This window comes from Vanellus vanellus (assembly GCF_965231255.1).
Source record: "Vanellus vanellus genome assembly, chromosome: Z".
NCBI classification, from domain to species: Eukaryota; Metazoa; Chordata; class Aves; order Charadriiformes; family Charadriidae; genus Vanellus; species Vanellus vanellus.
In genome coordinates this window covers 79,572,094-79,587,361 of record NC_138908.1, presented here as the reverse complement: position 1 = coordinate 79,587,361, position 15,268 = coordinate 79,572,094, and the positions used below count along the sequence as shown (strand labels likewise).

The following is a 15,268-nucleotide window of genomic DNA, read 5'->3' as shown; positions in this document are numbered from 1 at the left end:
AAATGGTAATGTTAAGAATACTATTTTCAATTTGGTTAACTTGGTTTAAGAACGATTCAAAGTAGATTAAAGACTCATTCGTTTGAGAAAATTCAAATAGCCGTATATTTCTGCTTGAGAAACAGACAACTAAAACATGGAGAAAGTGTGGAAATACAGCAGACTACATTTTGAAAGTGTAAACACGAAGAATGAAGAAATACAGTTGAGGCTGGTTCAAGCAGTAACGGGATGAAAGTAAGCAAAGGGAAATCTAGGTTGATAATCATGAAAGAAATCTTTATGAATTGAATAATACTAATACTCATAATACTTAACATTTATATAGTACTTCACATCTTCAAAGTGCTTCACTAATATTAACTAATTGCTCTATTCGATTGTAGGGAAGAGTCTTCCCTCAAGGGAAGAAGTTCTGGATCCTGAATCCCTAAGAAGCTACATTAGAAAATCTACTGAAAAACAAACACTATATAGAAAAATCAGCCCCTGGAAAAGTACAGATTCTATGAGCTAAAATAATTTATCTTCTCTGGCTTTTTCTTTTACACATGGAAAGAAAAGCTAGGCAAACTATATAATATCATGCAGATGGTTCTGTCCCCCAAAGACATACAAAGGGAAAACTAGTTCCTTCTTTGTTTCAATGGAGAGATATTTCAGGAAGGGTGGAAAGAGGAAGAAAACAGAAATGTAGAGAAGTAAAGTTCCCAAAATTGCAAAATGCAAAGGATAGAATCTAGTTTGGTTTCCCAGCCCAAAAGCAGAATTTTCCAGGGCAGAAAGGAAGAGAAACACATTTCTGTACTCCAGTGCTTTTTAACTAGACAAGTTGTTAGATTTTAGTACAAATTGACATAGCTGCTGGTGACACCAATAAAAACAATTTACTGCTGAAAAGATCTAGGAGCTGAGGATTGCTTCGTCTGCTTAAAGTTTTGCTGGTAAAACTAAAAAAGTTTGGCTACGAGACACAAACACCTGCTAAAGCACAGGAATAAAAAATAAGGAGCAAACAGAAATAGGAGACAAAAAAGCAACAGTGAGAGAATAAAAGCTGATTGCCTAAGCTGATCCAGTAAGCTTCTACTCCAAAAAAAAGAGCAGTAGTGCCTCTTTCATTCCACAAGGTGATGGGACCAGGTTAACAATGCTCTTCTCCCCATTACTAAACATCTGCAGGGAGAAAGGAAACGTGGGTTTACTAGGAAATCACCCTTTCAAAACTCACTGCACTTACAGTAAGTGCCCAGTCCCATGCACCGTAAAGCCTTCCACCATTTCAGCATGGGAATAGTTTCCTTATTAATCATTTTACCTTTAAAAAAAAAATAAAAAAATCTAACACGACAAAGGTAGTTGAACAAGAGAACATCAAAATCTGGCACAACTGCCTGTGTTGCTGTGGAGAGACACTATCATGATACACCCACCATTCCCAGTTCAGGGAGATTATACTGTGAGCCCAAAGGCCCACATCTGCACTGGCACTGCTCTAAGGTGTGTTTGGAGAGAGTCTCCATCCTGAAGAATATACAATTTAAATAGACAAGACAGACCAAGGCATGAGGAAAACAAACCTCTGTAGCAACAGGTTAACATCTGACTGAAGAAGTTTTTAGTGGACATGTTTCTGTACACAGTATTTAGCTCTGTGGTTTTCTGACCAAAAGGCCACCTTAAGGCATGTGGCTAAATAACATCATTTCATGCCTTAAGATGTCATTTTGTTGACTTCATTCCCCTTTCCCACATTGCATGGCTTAGCCAGATCTCAGGTAAATGCACTGTAGTAGAGGGTTCAATTCGTATTGACACAACAGGTACTGAGCCCTGTCCGAGACAGAGTGCTGGCTCAGCACTCTGAAGCAGTAAAGCAAACACCGTATTTTCATAAATTTCACCACAGAAAACAATGTTAGCATCCCTCATTTACTTTTGTGAGAGGCTACAAAATTGCTTCCTAATAAAAAAATGAATTCTGAAGCAGAAATCCCAGGACAGCAACAGATGGGAAGATCCAGGAGAAGCAAGGAGAGAGACACCTAGGTCCAGAGCTAACTAGAATTCAGAAACTTGACACTGTACCCTGGTGATAGTCAAAGATGGGAAAAACACTTTGCAAGTACGTGTGTATGCTTGTTAAAGGAGTCCAAACATATAACAGAGGGAAGCCAATTAAAAAGGTACTAAATACAGAAGACTTCAACTTCAGTGATTAGTGCTAGGTAATTTGCCTCGTGATAAACAAGCCATTCAAATCAGTAATAGACCCGAGGTTGTTCCACAGCTTGAAAGCATTTCTCTGAACTTTATCTGGTATCACAGCAAGTGCCAATGTTTATAAGTTAAATTTTGCCATGCAGCTCTACATCTTCAAAGCTAGCAATCCCAGTAAGTGTTTGCGAAAGATAACCACCATCTTCAGACATTATGCTGACCACTACAATCACTGTATCAGCATAGGTGCAGCTCATTTGCTATGTGTAACAGCCAAGTGCAGCTTGTAACTTCTCCTAAGTACTACAAAATGAAATGAATGAACGAAAGAGAGGTCAGGTTGGATTTTTTTCCCCCGAATCTATGGAAAATAAATTACTTTTTGGGGACTATCCCTATCCAAGGAACAAAACCCATCATCCAACTGTGAAAAATCTCAATTTCATCACTACAGTATTGAGAAGGAGGGGGGAGAAGGAAGAGGAAAAGAGAAGAAAAAAATAATGATAGCTGAAAAAAACATAAAAGAACACCATCAGTGAAAATTGCCCCTGAAACTTTGCAGAATTGTAACGGCTTTCTCTTGCTTAAATTGATTGGTGTAGCAATGTTATAAAATGACTATTAGGATTCATTGTGCACAACAGAAAGTGTGAAATGTCAGCAGACTATACAGCAAAAGTAATGGGTCCTGAACCCCTGTTAGTCAAAAATGATTTTGTTTCAAATTAGAAATTGATTTTTTTGGACACAAGCCCTTTACAGGCTTCCAACTTTTGTAGCTGTGCCTTGGAAGAGATTAACCTCAGCCACTGTTTGGGTCCAGGCTGATGATACCCTTTTGAAAGTTTTTTCACAGGGACTGCTTTTTAATGTTGGTACGGTCTTAACCAATAACACAAGTTATTTGTTCCTTTGAGAACTGTACCACATTTCTTCTCATTTTGCCATTTTCTTTATTTTTATGCTGACATATACGGCAAACTGGCTGACAAGTTAAAATAAAAAAAAAAGCTAGCTCATAATTGAACCAAGGATTATGTTCAAGGCTCGGCCAGCGAAACATCCAACCCGCTTTTGTTCCCAACCCTTCCTCTACCTAAGAAAGACAGCTTCTCTGCCCCTTAAGTGGAGGTACTAAGAGCAGGATAGATTCTAGCTCTACAAACATCCCTGCGCAGCAAAATATCAGGTTGTAATGGTGGAGCCATTATTTGGGAAGGAAAAGAAGGTGAAGAAGATTGCATTCCGAGAGCAAGCCCCACTGCACTTATTATCTGCTTGCTGGGAAAGGAAAAAGAATTGTTGAAGTAGCTTTTTGAGATTAAAGGGCTATTTTTTTCCCTTCCATCAGGAAAACCAAGAAGATCACTTTTTATTTACAGGGATTTCTATGTTTTTTATGACTTTAAATGTAGCTACCTTCTCTTGGCTTGTTTTAAGCAAATTGCAATCCTCTCCCATGAATTCCGCATTTTATTGATAATCTCTTGAACATTTATATACAATTTCTAAATGCCATCAGCACACTCATGTCCCTGCAATACAGTATACTACCCCTTACCTTTCCTTGACTTGGTGCCTTCCCTTTTGGTCTGCATCAGAAGGGCTCGCCCATTTTCCATGTTTGCACCAAAACCAACCATTTTCTTCCCTGAACTGCTCCCACCACTGCTCCCTGGTGCTCTGGAGATTTTGTTCACTGGTGTCCTCAGAAAATAATCTTCGTATTTCAACACCGGTACACTGGGAGGAAAGAAAGGTCACACTATTACATGATGCATTCAGCCCTTTAACACTGCACTCAGCCCTCTCACCCAGCTCACCCTCCAGAAGCGTAACCGCCATGCTGCTGGTTGAGCTCTTGCTTTTGCATTTACAATATCTGAGAGCAGAAAGCTTAAGGATCGAAGAGTTACCCACGTACTCCAGCAGGAATCTTCGGTTATCAGCAGCTGGCAGCTCTCTGACAATTATACTTGGGGTTTTGTGGCATTTCACGCATTCCCTAAAGCATTAGGTCCTGGATTTCCTGAGTGGTTAGGACAGGACAAGTGTGAAGATACAGAAGGTACTTCGCCCAGCACAGTGGGGCAAGGTGGGAAGAAACCGTAATTAAAAAAAATGCTTGCTTGGCTAGGATAAAGGGGAAACAGGGAAGAATATGTGAAGACAGAACTGGAGTTGTGGTTTGCAAAAGAGGAGCAGATGATACATTGATTCAAGAAGAAAAGGGATGAGAGGAGACGAGACAAAAAGAGGTGAGATGAATGAACAGAGGTACTTGTAAGCAGGATAGAAAATATATGAGCAAACTGGTGGGAAAGTATCCAGTGCAACAAGTGCAGCAGTTGTGAGTAGAGTTAGAAAAGAGAAAGCTAACCAGAACCAGTATGGTTCAAGATCAACTTCTGCAGAAGATCGCAAACACTGCACAGATTGAGCCAGGATGCAAATTTGGTGATGTGGAGCAAGCATGACTTCAGTCTCTGCAGACACAGGCAATCACAAGACATTTTGGGAAGACAGGAGGATATGGAAAGCCATTTTTCTCTGAGTAAAGACAACCTACTGCTTTCGAATTCTGCTCTCTGGGTAACAGCTACTGCTTTAAATGAGGGTTCTCAACATGTATACGTCATTAGCCACACCACCATTACAAAAAGCAATTAAAAGCATAAAAAAATCTTTGGATTAGCCACATAAAGGAATACAATTCATCCCAAGATTATACTGCTCTACTTGCAAGCACGGGAGTGACACGCAGCTTTCCTAAATTAACAGATTATACAAATCTTTTTCCTGTTTAAGCAGCAGTTTTAAACAGGCAACCCAAAGACTGCCATCAAGTTTGTATTATTTGGGATACACCTTTGCGGAAGTTGATTCACAAGAATCTTTTAGGTGAAAGCTTACGCTACTGAAGTTACTGTACACCTGAGGAAAAAGCAGGTATCTGATGTTCCCAGCAGAAAATGATAGCTAAATTAAAAGTTTCAAATCAATGTGCTCTATAAGCCATTGTTTAATAGGGCCCATTGTGCCTGTTGGACAATTAGTATTACTCCTGTATTATTAATGCAGAACATTATATAATGGCTTATGACCTGTAATAACTGGCTGAAGTGTTGGATAAAACTTCTCTGAATGACCTCCGTTTACTTTAGGTCTTCAAACTGCATGGCCACTAATAATATTGCAAAGCATTATTAAAATTTATGGCAGATTAAATTAGTATCTTATTTGAATTATATGAAATTATGAACCTACTAATTCCTGCAACCCAGAGTACAGCATGAGGTGCATTTGGACCCTAATAACTGTTTAAAGAGGCTTAAAGGTGTAATACTTGACCAGACTTCTCTGATAATACAGGACTTCATATTCCATTTGCCTGTACTTGGATGATTAACAGCATTTAAAAACATTGAGATTGTCATTATTTGGATGCTTTCTGAGTTTTTAAAGTACATTTAATTACAACCTACAGATTTTCTGTGAAGATGGTGACCTTTGGCTTGTAGATGAGCAGGTGATTACTCGACTGGTTCACTGTGATACCTTTTACATGGTGCGGTTACCTCTAGAATCCCGAGTTCTGGTTTAAATAACACTATGGCAGAGGCAATTCAAACAGAAACACGAAGTTACAGAAGTTAATTTATGAGGAAACCACACAAGCAAGTGTATTTGCATTTATAGGTCACTAAACAATTAGAGCCTGGCTCTTTAGTACTTAAGAAAAGAAAGCTCACGCTAAAGTTTTGCACAAGTAAGGATAGAGAGACCAAACTTCAAATGACAAACGTTAATCTGACAGGTATGCAGACTAAGGAGGGAAAGGGATAATGCAGAGATACAAAAATCCAATAATTGACAACGTACCAAAATTAAACAAATAAAACGTAAGGGAAAAAAATAAATCTATTTCAGAACATAGTTACTCATTCACCTATGAAATAATTAGTAAAATGAATGATGTGACTATTGCAACCTGGAAAATCTGAAACTAGCATATGGTCCAAATGGATCAGTTTTGTATAGCTAGAGAGATTAAATGACAAAACAGGTCCTTCTCTAATTTCAAATGCAGCAATCCATTGTATCACTCAAAGGCAGCGTGGTTAGTAGAACTTCCTTCAGGGAACCACGTTATCTGATGAATTTTCATGCTATTCCCTGGAACTACACAACAGAGAGGACTGCCTAAATAAAGACCTTATTAACCTACCTAGCATACATACTAAGGCAGGAGTTGTACAGTAGCGTCACCAGAAAAGAAAGGAGTCTCAGCACTGCTGCCTCCTCATGAATATCGAAGCACATCACCAACAAAGGAAAGCACACCTTGAACGTTTTTTCCATTTTGTTTGAGCCTCATATCGCGATATCCCTGCTGAGCATGAATGGCAAATTTTAAATGTCATTCAGGACCCATTGAATATTGCTAGTATTTGCATTCCTTAAAAAGTAGAAAAACATTAACCTTTTGTTTTATTGAATTAAAATGCCATGGAAATGCTGATGTAGTCTTCAGAGACTGAAATACTTTTACAAAGAAGAATAGCTGTCATTTATTAGACACAAAGAACAATTACTTGATAGGATGCTTTCTGACAAAAAGCAGATTGGTATTCTCATCATAGAAAAGGCATTGTAAAAAAACCCAGCACAGACCTCTGAGACTTGAATAATTTAAAGCTGCATTTGGTGCAATTTGAATTTTTCTTTAGGGAGGCAAAGTTAAATACCTTTAATTTGTTCTAATTATTTCAAATTTGCAAGTTAATTATGGCTGATCATTAAATAACAAAAAGGACTATCGTCTCCATAGAGTTTTACCTCCTACCCTCTGCATTACTTAAGCTAGATTTTAGTATGCATGAATTAACTTTCTAAATAATCACACGGTTTGACTAAATGGCTCAGTAAAATGAGCTCTGATCCTCAGAATAAGCATTAATGGACATTAGAAAGGCTATTGGGACCCATGTTACTTACATTATAAGTATTTTTAATGGGGTCTTATTTACTAATCTTTATGTACTGTTCAAGTTAGGGCACCATATAGATACATTATTCTGCTTTAATAGAGGAAAGTCAGTTCTTCAAGATACTAAAACAAATGTCCATTTAGAGCCATCTAAATTCATTTTTAAATGAATGCAGGAAAACTCTGATAGAATTTAATTTGTTTTAGCTGCTCATCCTGATGAATCAATCCAACATAATGGTAGCCCTGGTCTGCAAATGGAGTTTTACAGATCTATCGAATCGCTAAGCAGCTCAAGCAGCTAAGACTCTAGCCACAGGGTAGCGTTGACTATCAGCGTGTGTACACTCAGGAGGTTTCACCTCTTCCCTCACGCTCATCTGACAGGTTCCCAGTCATTGCTCCCAAATTCCGATGCTCAACTTGCACTGAAGTCTGATCTCTCCATGCATTTTTCAGTGCAGATCAGTGGCATCCAGAGGTCACGACTACATTATAACTAGTCAGAAACCTAAAACGCGCGGCAGTTCATTCCTCCAGTATATGTTCAACAGATGGCTGCCTTAATGGTACCCTACTGCACCCTGTTGAGGCAAGGGCTTGTGAGTTTAACCATTATCCAACTAACAGATTGCCATGGTAGGTAAGCTCCAAAAGCAAACATGTTGGAATGTTATTTTCCTGTTCTGCAATTTCTGTTTTAAAAATAAAATAATTAACAGTTCATGTGTACAATCTGCTGCAATTATATCAGGCCAAGAATGCATAACACTTAATGATGCAAAACTGGTGATAAGAAGACAACACAAGCAATACGTTTTTGTAGCTGGAATCTGTATTGCTATTTCAGATGCAGTTTGACAAACAGGCTGAAAATCAGTGGCCCCTCAACTTTGGCTGGGAAAGTTTTCAGCCAGATCAGTTTCCAGAGTCAGCTCGGTATAAAGCAGCAGTATCACAAGTGCCGGGACAAAGAAGAAGATGTCAATATACCACAGGGTCTTCTTTTCAGCAGGGGTCCAAATTTAGATCCGTTTAAATCAAGTTATCGAACCACATCTTTGAAAACCATCTGTTCCAAAGTGGAACTGTTTGGGAAGTTGGTTGTCTGCATGGCAAATAAAAAAAATATTTGCAGGGAGAAAAGAAGGACTGTAGACTTTGGATGACTGGATCTAAAAAGCAACGACAGTGGTCTCCTGAACAACCACAACTTTTCAGCCCTCTCAAGTGTACTGCGTTATTCTTTGTAAGCCACTACTTACAGAACTACCAAGTGCCTCAGATTTTTTAAGTGTTTTTTTCCCCACGTGTCAGGTAGGGCAGTGTGATTACTCTAATCCACAAGGCAAAGAAGATCAGAAACTGACACAGTAAAGATGCTGGGCCCCTGGACAGCAAGCAGGTCAGCAGAGGTGGAAGAGAACTGGAACCACCTCCCAAACACTTGACTCACTGAAAAAAGGAGACACCTGAAATTAGTGCATATGCCGTGTGTGTCTGCTTAGAGTTAATCATGGGGAAAACCCTGACAACAGAGGTAGAGCTTACAGCCCTCCTTAGCACATCTCCATCTCAACCCAGAGTCCTCTTCTGAGAGGACACATCCCACCCCTTCTTTCCAGCAGAGCTGCGGGGAAACACATTAAGATGAACAACCTAGCAGAGCAGCATATAGGAAAGAGGAGGGAGATTGGTCCACTCAGTTCTGCTTTGTGTCAGGTGTGCAAATCTACAGGATGGCTGAGTAGAGCTGGAAAAGAGGTACAAGTGCTGCAGGCAAGGAGGAGAAGCACAGTGTGAACTTCTGGGCAATCTCTCATCCCTGAACACCATCACCCTTACGTTCCATGACACAAAACCAATCTGCTCATGTCAGCAGATCAACAACCCTAAAAACACATTGTTAAAAATCTAAAGCCAACACGGAGTGCTTGAAAAAAAAAGTAAGCTTAACATTTTCCCCCTCCTTCAAAAAGCAGGAAAAATTTCCTATTCTAATGTGGACCTTGAAGGCCATATTCAAGCCTAGAGTGAGATTTCATGGCCCAATTATGAAACCTGGCATTTTGAGGCTTATGTTAGATGCATCAGCATGTTAATGACACTGCTGGGATCCAGCGCATGTTAATAAGAAACAGATGCTTTCCTTTCTAGAGAGCATGTTCATTTATAGTTTTGAGAATACACTCAGAATAGATTGGAAGGGACCTTGGGAGGTCATCTGGTGCAACGGCCCAGCGATGAGCAGGGACCTCTTCAAGTGGGTGCGGTTGCTGCGAGTGCAGGGCACCCTGACCTGGAATGTTTGCGGGGCCGGGGCACCTCGCAGCTCTGCGGGCACCCCGTTGCGGTGTTTCAGCACCCTCGTGGCAAAAACTGTCAGGCTTGCATCTGGTGGGAATCTCGCCTCTCTTGGTTTAAAGGCGCTACCCCTTGTCCTATCGCTCCAGGCCCTACTGAGAAGTGTGCCCGCTAAGTCTGTCTTAGGAGCCCCCTTGAAGTCCTGCAAGGGCGCACTAAGGCCTGCCCGGAGCCTTCTCTTCTGGGGGCTGAGCAGCGGCGGCTCTCTCAGCCTGTCCGCGTAGGAGAGGCGTTTGGTGCCTCTGAGGATGGTGTTTGTGGCCCTGGTGTGGAGCCACTCCGACAGGTCCATGATCTTTGGGACTCAGTCCACGTCCTTACCCACATATTTTTCTAAGCCAAAGGCAGGAGGGCAGAAACAGGTAGGGGAACATCTCAGCAGCCAGCAAGAGTTCTGGAACTGAAGTATAAATATTATCAAACCTGCTCATAATTAAAGTATTTTTTGTCACGGAAAATAGACAGTGATTACCTACAATCTACATGTGACTATGCACAAAACATACTGCTGGGGAGTAATGCAGAGCTTTCATCTCCTACAGTCCTCTTCAGGTGTCCCCAAATCCAGTAATGGCTGTGGCTGTATGAGGTTTCTCTGCTGTTTTATTTTTCTGTTGAACTGCCTCTCTTGGACCTACTGTGTTTGGTTTACTTTTGGTTTACATCTTGGAGAAGTTATACTGGCCACTAAGCTAAAAACTTTTCCCTATATCAAGCTGTACCAGGGTACAGTAAGCCATAGCACGGCTTCTCTGGACCACTCTTTCAGAGACCAGTTTCTTCCCCATTCCTTCAGTGACTGGTGCTCAGATATTTGATTCCACTAGCGAGAACTGAGGCCAAATATACTCTTAATTAGCAGTGACCTGTTAGATCATACCAGCCATAGGTGAAACTCTGGCCTCATTGAATCAATCAGAATACTGCCTTTATCTTCAATGAAGTCAAGACTTCACTTAATATACACAGTTAGAGGTCCATTTGTAGCAAGTACTAAGCTAAATTCCACCTAAAATTATATTCATGCCTTTCCTTTGAAGTTGTGTCCCCTGCTTTAAGTTAGCTACATTGCAACTCCCCACCAGCACCTTTCCTACATATCTTAGTTTTCCTAATAAACAGCAAAATGAGATCCAATTACTTTTCTCTCTTCTCTTCTGAATCCAAAGAAAATTCCAACACAAAGGGTTTCAGACAGTCATAGAGAAATGGCCACAGAAAACAAACTGGCAAGGCTTTAGCAGGACAAAATGCTGTGATTGTGCGTTTGGCCTTTCTTACAGAGCAGAGCAGAGCAGCTGTCGTTCCAGCAAGCAGTGCTGTCAGCCTTCACAAAAGAAAGTCATGTAAATGTCAAGTCATAGGTATAAAAACAATCCTTCAAAACAGCGTCTGTGTATCTCAAAAGCCTGCCTAGCTGTCACCCGTGAAAGTACCATAAGGAATGATGCAAAAGCCTGTTTAGGACAAACAAAGTTTTTGAACTAAATCCAAACTTCTCCAGTAGATCAAGCTGCATCACTCTCTCCTTCAGAAGGAGAATCGCATCCTCTTCAGCAAAACGAATGCCTGTCTCGGTGCCTTATCCAGAATCACTACTGTTTGGCTGAGAGCCAGCCCCATTCACAAGGTACCCATGGAAATGCCATATGCAAGCTATCTCCTGAACAAACATCTCCCAAATTAGACTGTAATTTGGTTGTGATAAAGGCATAGCAGAACAATGTATCATCCCTTTTCAACTTGGCTCACCCAGAACAAAAAAAATTTACAGTAGACGGGCTGCACTGCAAAACAGGCTGTCGCTAAAACATTGCTGCAGAGATCTGTCTGAGTGTGCAGGTAACCACCTGCTTGGTGCAAGAGTCCTTCTGTTTTCCTTCGCTAAGACTATTGGTACATAAGCATTCTCTCCTCCAAAAGAGTTTCCAGGCAGGCTGATAGGTGTTGATAACAGAAGCTTTCAGTAAATGAGCAGCAATTGCAAAAGCCCTTTTTCTGATCATGGATCACATCATGGAGCTATCGTTTGCTAAAGGTAAGTGACAATACAGCAAAGGACGCAATAAGAGTTGGGAAGTAGGAATTCACAAGGTTTCCAGTGTGCCCTACTAACAAGGCATTTTGAAGAGATGCTTAATTAGAGCAACAGATATTTAAGACTGCACTCTTGTGTGCAGGTAGTATGCGCAGAAAATCAGAGTTTTGGAGGATCCTATAGTGCCTATATGGGGACATAAGGGTTATAAAAGACATAACATCTACAGCTGCTTCTGTTCATTGCCAAAGTTGCACTTGATAGACGCTAGCTTTCAATACTTGGGATACTGGCATTATAAGTTATCATCCCTGGTTTCTAAGTGAAGAAATAAAGGAACATAAAGTTACAAACTTCTCACACTGATGGCAATGAAAATTAATAACCACTAAACTGTGCGTATACATGTACTTCTAAGAGTCCTGAGGTGACCTTCCGGGTCACTGGCAGCTCCCATGATATCAGGGAACATGTTGCAGGGAAAGGCTTTCATAAATGCATCAGGTTCCATAATAAACACAATTAGAGGTTTTATCTTTCCACTTCTTCTGAGGCTGCTGTCCTTGAATCTGATTTATCTAATGATTAGGAAACCATTATCACCGAAACCAACATGGGAGCACTCTTCCAGGACCCGTCTTTTTCCATGAAAATCCCGTGCTCTTATTCTAGTCATCTTTATCCGTATCACATGATGATTGAATCAAGCATTTTGTCATGGTTTCGGCTAAACACAGATTACTATTGTTTTTTAGGGTTATACAGGTCTGTTAGTGTCGAAGTCTTCCAAATCTTGGGACAAGTGAATCTGGAGACTGTAATGCTTTTCTTATTCCAAAAAGCCATCAGAGGCTCAGTGTATTGGCACAGGCTCAGTCCAGGTACAAGGCACAGTTCTAACATGATGCCAACAGGTGTCCTCACACCACACTGGCTCCCCAGACAAATACAAACCTGACAGGGTTTTTGATTCATGTTTTATAGTGATCAAAACCATTGACATGTTAGAATATAGCCATGTCTGCAACTATAAATGTACATGGCATCCTAAATGCTGTCATACGAGGATCTTTTAAAATGGTGTCATATACTATCCCACTTCTGATGCATCTTTACACTTCATCGGCCTTTTTCCCAATGATTAAATCACATCTGCGGGACATGGTCACTCTATGATTAAGGAGTGTATTAATGATTTACTACTACACTAGTACTCATCTATATTGTATTGCTTAGGAAAATGAAAATAGTGTGATTGTTTATTGATCTGCTTTTAAAAAAAATCTTATAGCCCAAGAAGAAGTAAATAGAGAAGTTAGACTTTGGACTTTACTCAGATTAGTGGATTACCATACCCAACAAATGTAGATTTGACAAGGTAGCTCTTGGTAAAGATTTAAAATATCACTTCTTGACACTTCAATTGCCTTTAATCCACTGAAGTTACATATCTCACAGAGCATGTTTGATGGCCAATCACTAAAAAATCAGGTATTTATTGCAAGTGCAATACAGACTTAGACGCCTAACTGATGGCACACAACTCTAAAACCCACGGCCTGGGCCCCATAAAAAACAAGACACTAAAGATTTCCTTTCAGTGCATGGATTTTATGTGACTGTGACAGCACCACCTAATATTGACTCAACCAAGATGTTTACGGAACAGATTTAACGCTTTTTGAACTCTTATATTCAGGAAATAAAGAGAATAATAGAATTGAAACTGGACAGAAACCATGGCCTCGCTAAGAGGCACGTATCAGTGAGATACATATTGGCACGCTCTGATGTCCAGTATCAAGGGAAGGGATGAAGGAAAGAGGTTGTGTGCAGCAGTGCTGTGGGCTCTGCCCGGGCTCTGGGCTGCTGCCTCCCTGCTGCTAGACAGTGAACGTGACAAATACATCATGCACTTCTGTCAGTCCAGATAGAAGTGATTCGTGCCATCTTACAGCTGCCACTATTGATCTGAGGTCTTGGAAGTCCACCTTTGAACAAGTTTGTTTTAACCTGTTTGGAAATGTTCATCCAGAGCTGTTGCCACCAGTGCTGCTCTGGCACGGTGATGTGGGCTTAGAGGCTTGCATTATTTGTGCTGCCGAACCACCTCAGCCCTACTGAGTCTACAGCCAGTATATAAATTCAGCCCATCTCTCAGAGACATAATTTTCTCAAAAAGCAAGCAAGTTGCAGATGGAGATTAAGGAAGCACATAGTTAAAAAGAAGAAAGGATTAAGTACACATTGATCACACAGAAGGGCGTGTGGTTACACAAAGGGCTGAAGCCTGGCACTATTGACAGAAGAATGAAGATACTTGCATATAGTTTTGTTTCAAACTCTTGTGTATGTAAACTTGCCCCCACAAAAGAGCTGATGATTTGTCGCCACATTTAAGTTACAACACCTCTCTCTCTCTCTAGGTCTTTCATGGTATCTTTTGAGTATGATTTAGATTTTAGGTGGACTTACCAGGCAGAGACCACCCTTGTGGTCAGTGGAATGAGATGTATTAATTTGAAACTCATCAAATTACGATTGAGTTAAGGTTGGGGAGGAAAAAAGCACTCAAACTCTGAAAAATCTCTGGGAAAAAAAAAAAGGGGGGTGGGGGGGCTCGAAGAGGTAAGATGTGAAACAGGACAGACGTAGTCAGAACAGAGACAGACAAGACTCACCATGACATGACTCAGTTGTTCCAAAAGCCAGAAAGAATTAGGGAAGGTGGTAGGAGCACATGGCCGAAAGTTCATGCAACACCCAGCAAAACGTTGAGTCCCACATAACTGAGGGAGTAAAGAAGAGAAGGTGGAAGAGAAAATAAAATAAGAAACAGCTTTGCGACTTTCTGCAGAGCCCTACAGACTGATACGGTGGATAACCAGCCTTCGAAGGAGGGTTTCAGAGCAATGCTGACAAGATCTCAATAAGCAGCCAGTATACCCATTTGGAAAACTTATTTTGAAGGAGGAGAATGAATATTGAGCAAAGAAGTGTTTACAGTAGTCACGGTGCGTGTTTTTGCTGCAAAGGAGAAGGAAGCTGCAATAGCTGTCAGCAGCCCAGATGCGTATGGAGGAGAGTGACCCAAAGGTTACAAGCCTGAGTGACGGGGAGGATGTGGTGTTATCAAAATCAGAAGTGAAGAGAGATTCGGAAGAAAAAATAAGGAGTTCTGTTTTGGCCAGATTAGGAATGATCTGAAGGCAAAACAACCAGGATTATGTGTCAGGGAGGCAGTCAGATATGCAAGACTAGACAGAACAGAGCAGAGGGTTTAAGAGTTATTGGCAGAAAGATGATAGCCAAATCCGTGTAACTGGATGTTGTCACCCAGGGACATGGGTACAGAAATCTCCAGGCAAATCAACGAGCGACTAAATCCCTTCCCTGCCACCTCACAGAGGTTCCTACCTTCTTCCAAAAGAAATTATTTAAAATAGTGCTGCAAAAACATGCATAAAAAAACCTGTCTCTCTATAAAATCTAAAGATCATACTGTTTCTAAAATTAGGGCAACCACTAAATGAAAGTTAACCTGAACAATAACTTTAGCTAAACTTCAGGTCACATGCATTTAATATAATGAGATGAAGAATATGAAAAGGCCATTCATAATGGAATTCATCGAGTTAGGAATGCCATGCTTA

General features: G+C 40.6%; 1 protein-coding gene across 1 annotated transcript in view; it reads right to left on the bottom strand.

The window, feature by feature from the left end:
• The window catches only part of KIAA1328, a gene marked incomplete at its 5' end in the record, with an annotated part of 173,059 nt that overhangs the window by 29,392 nt on the left and 128,399 nt on the right, over positions 1–15,268 (bottom strand). Inside the window, one exon of the mRNA XM_082498031.1 lies at positions 3,785–3,966. Within this exon, the coding sequence (XP_082354157.1) occupies positions 3,785–3,966 (182 nt within the window). The remainder of the gene's footprint in view (positions 1–3,784; positions 3,967–15,268) is intronic.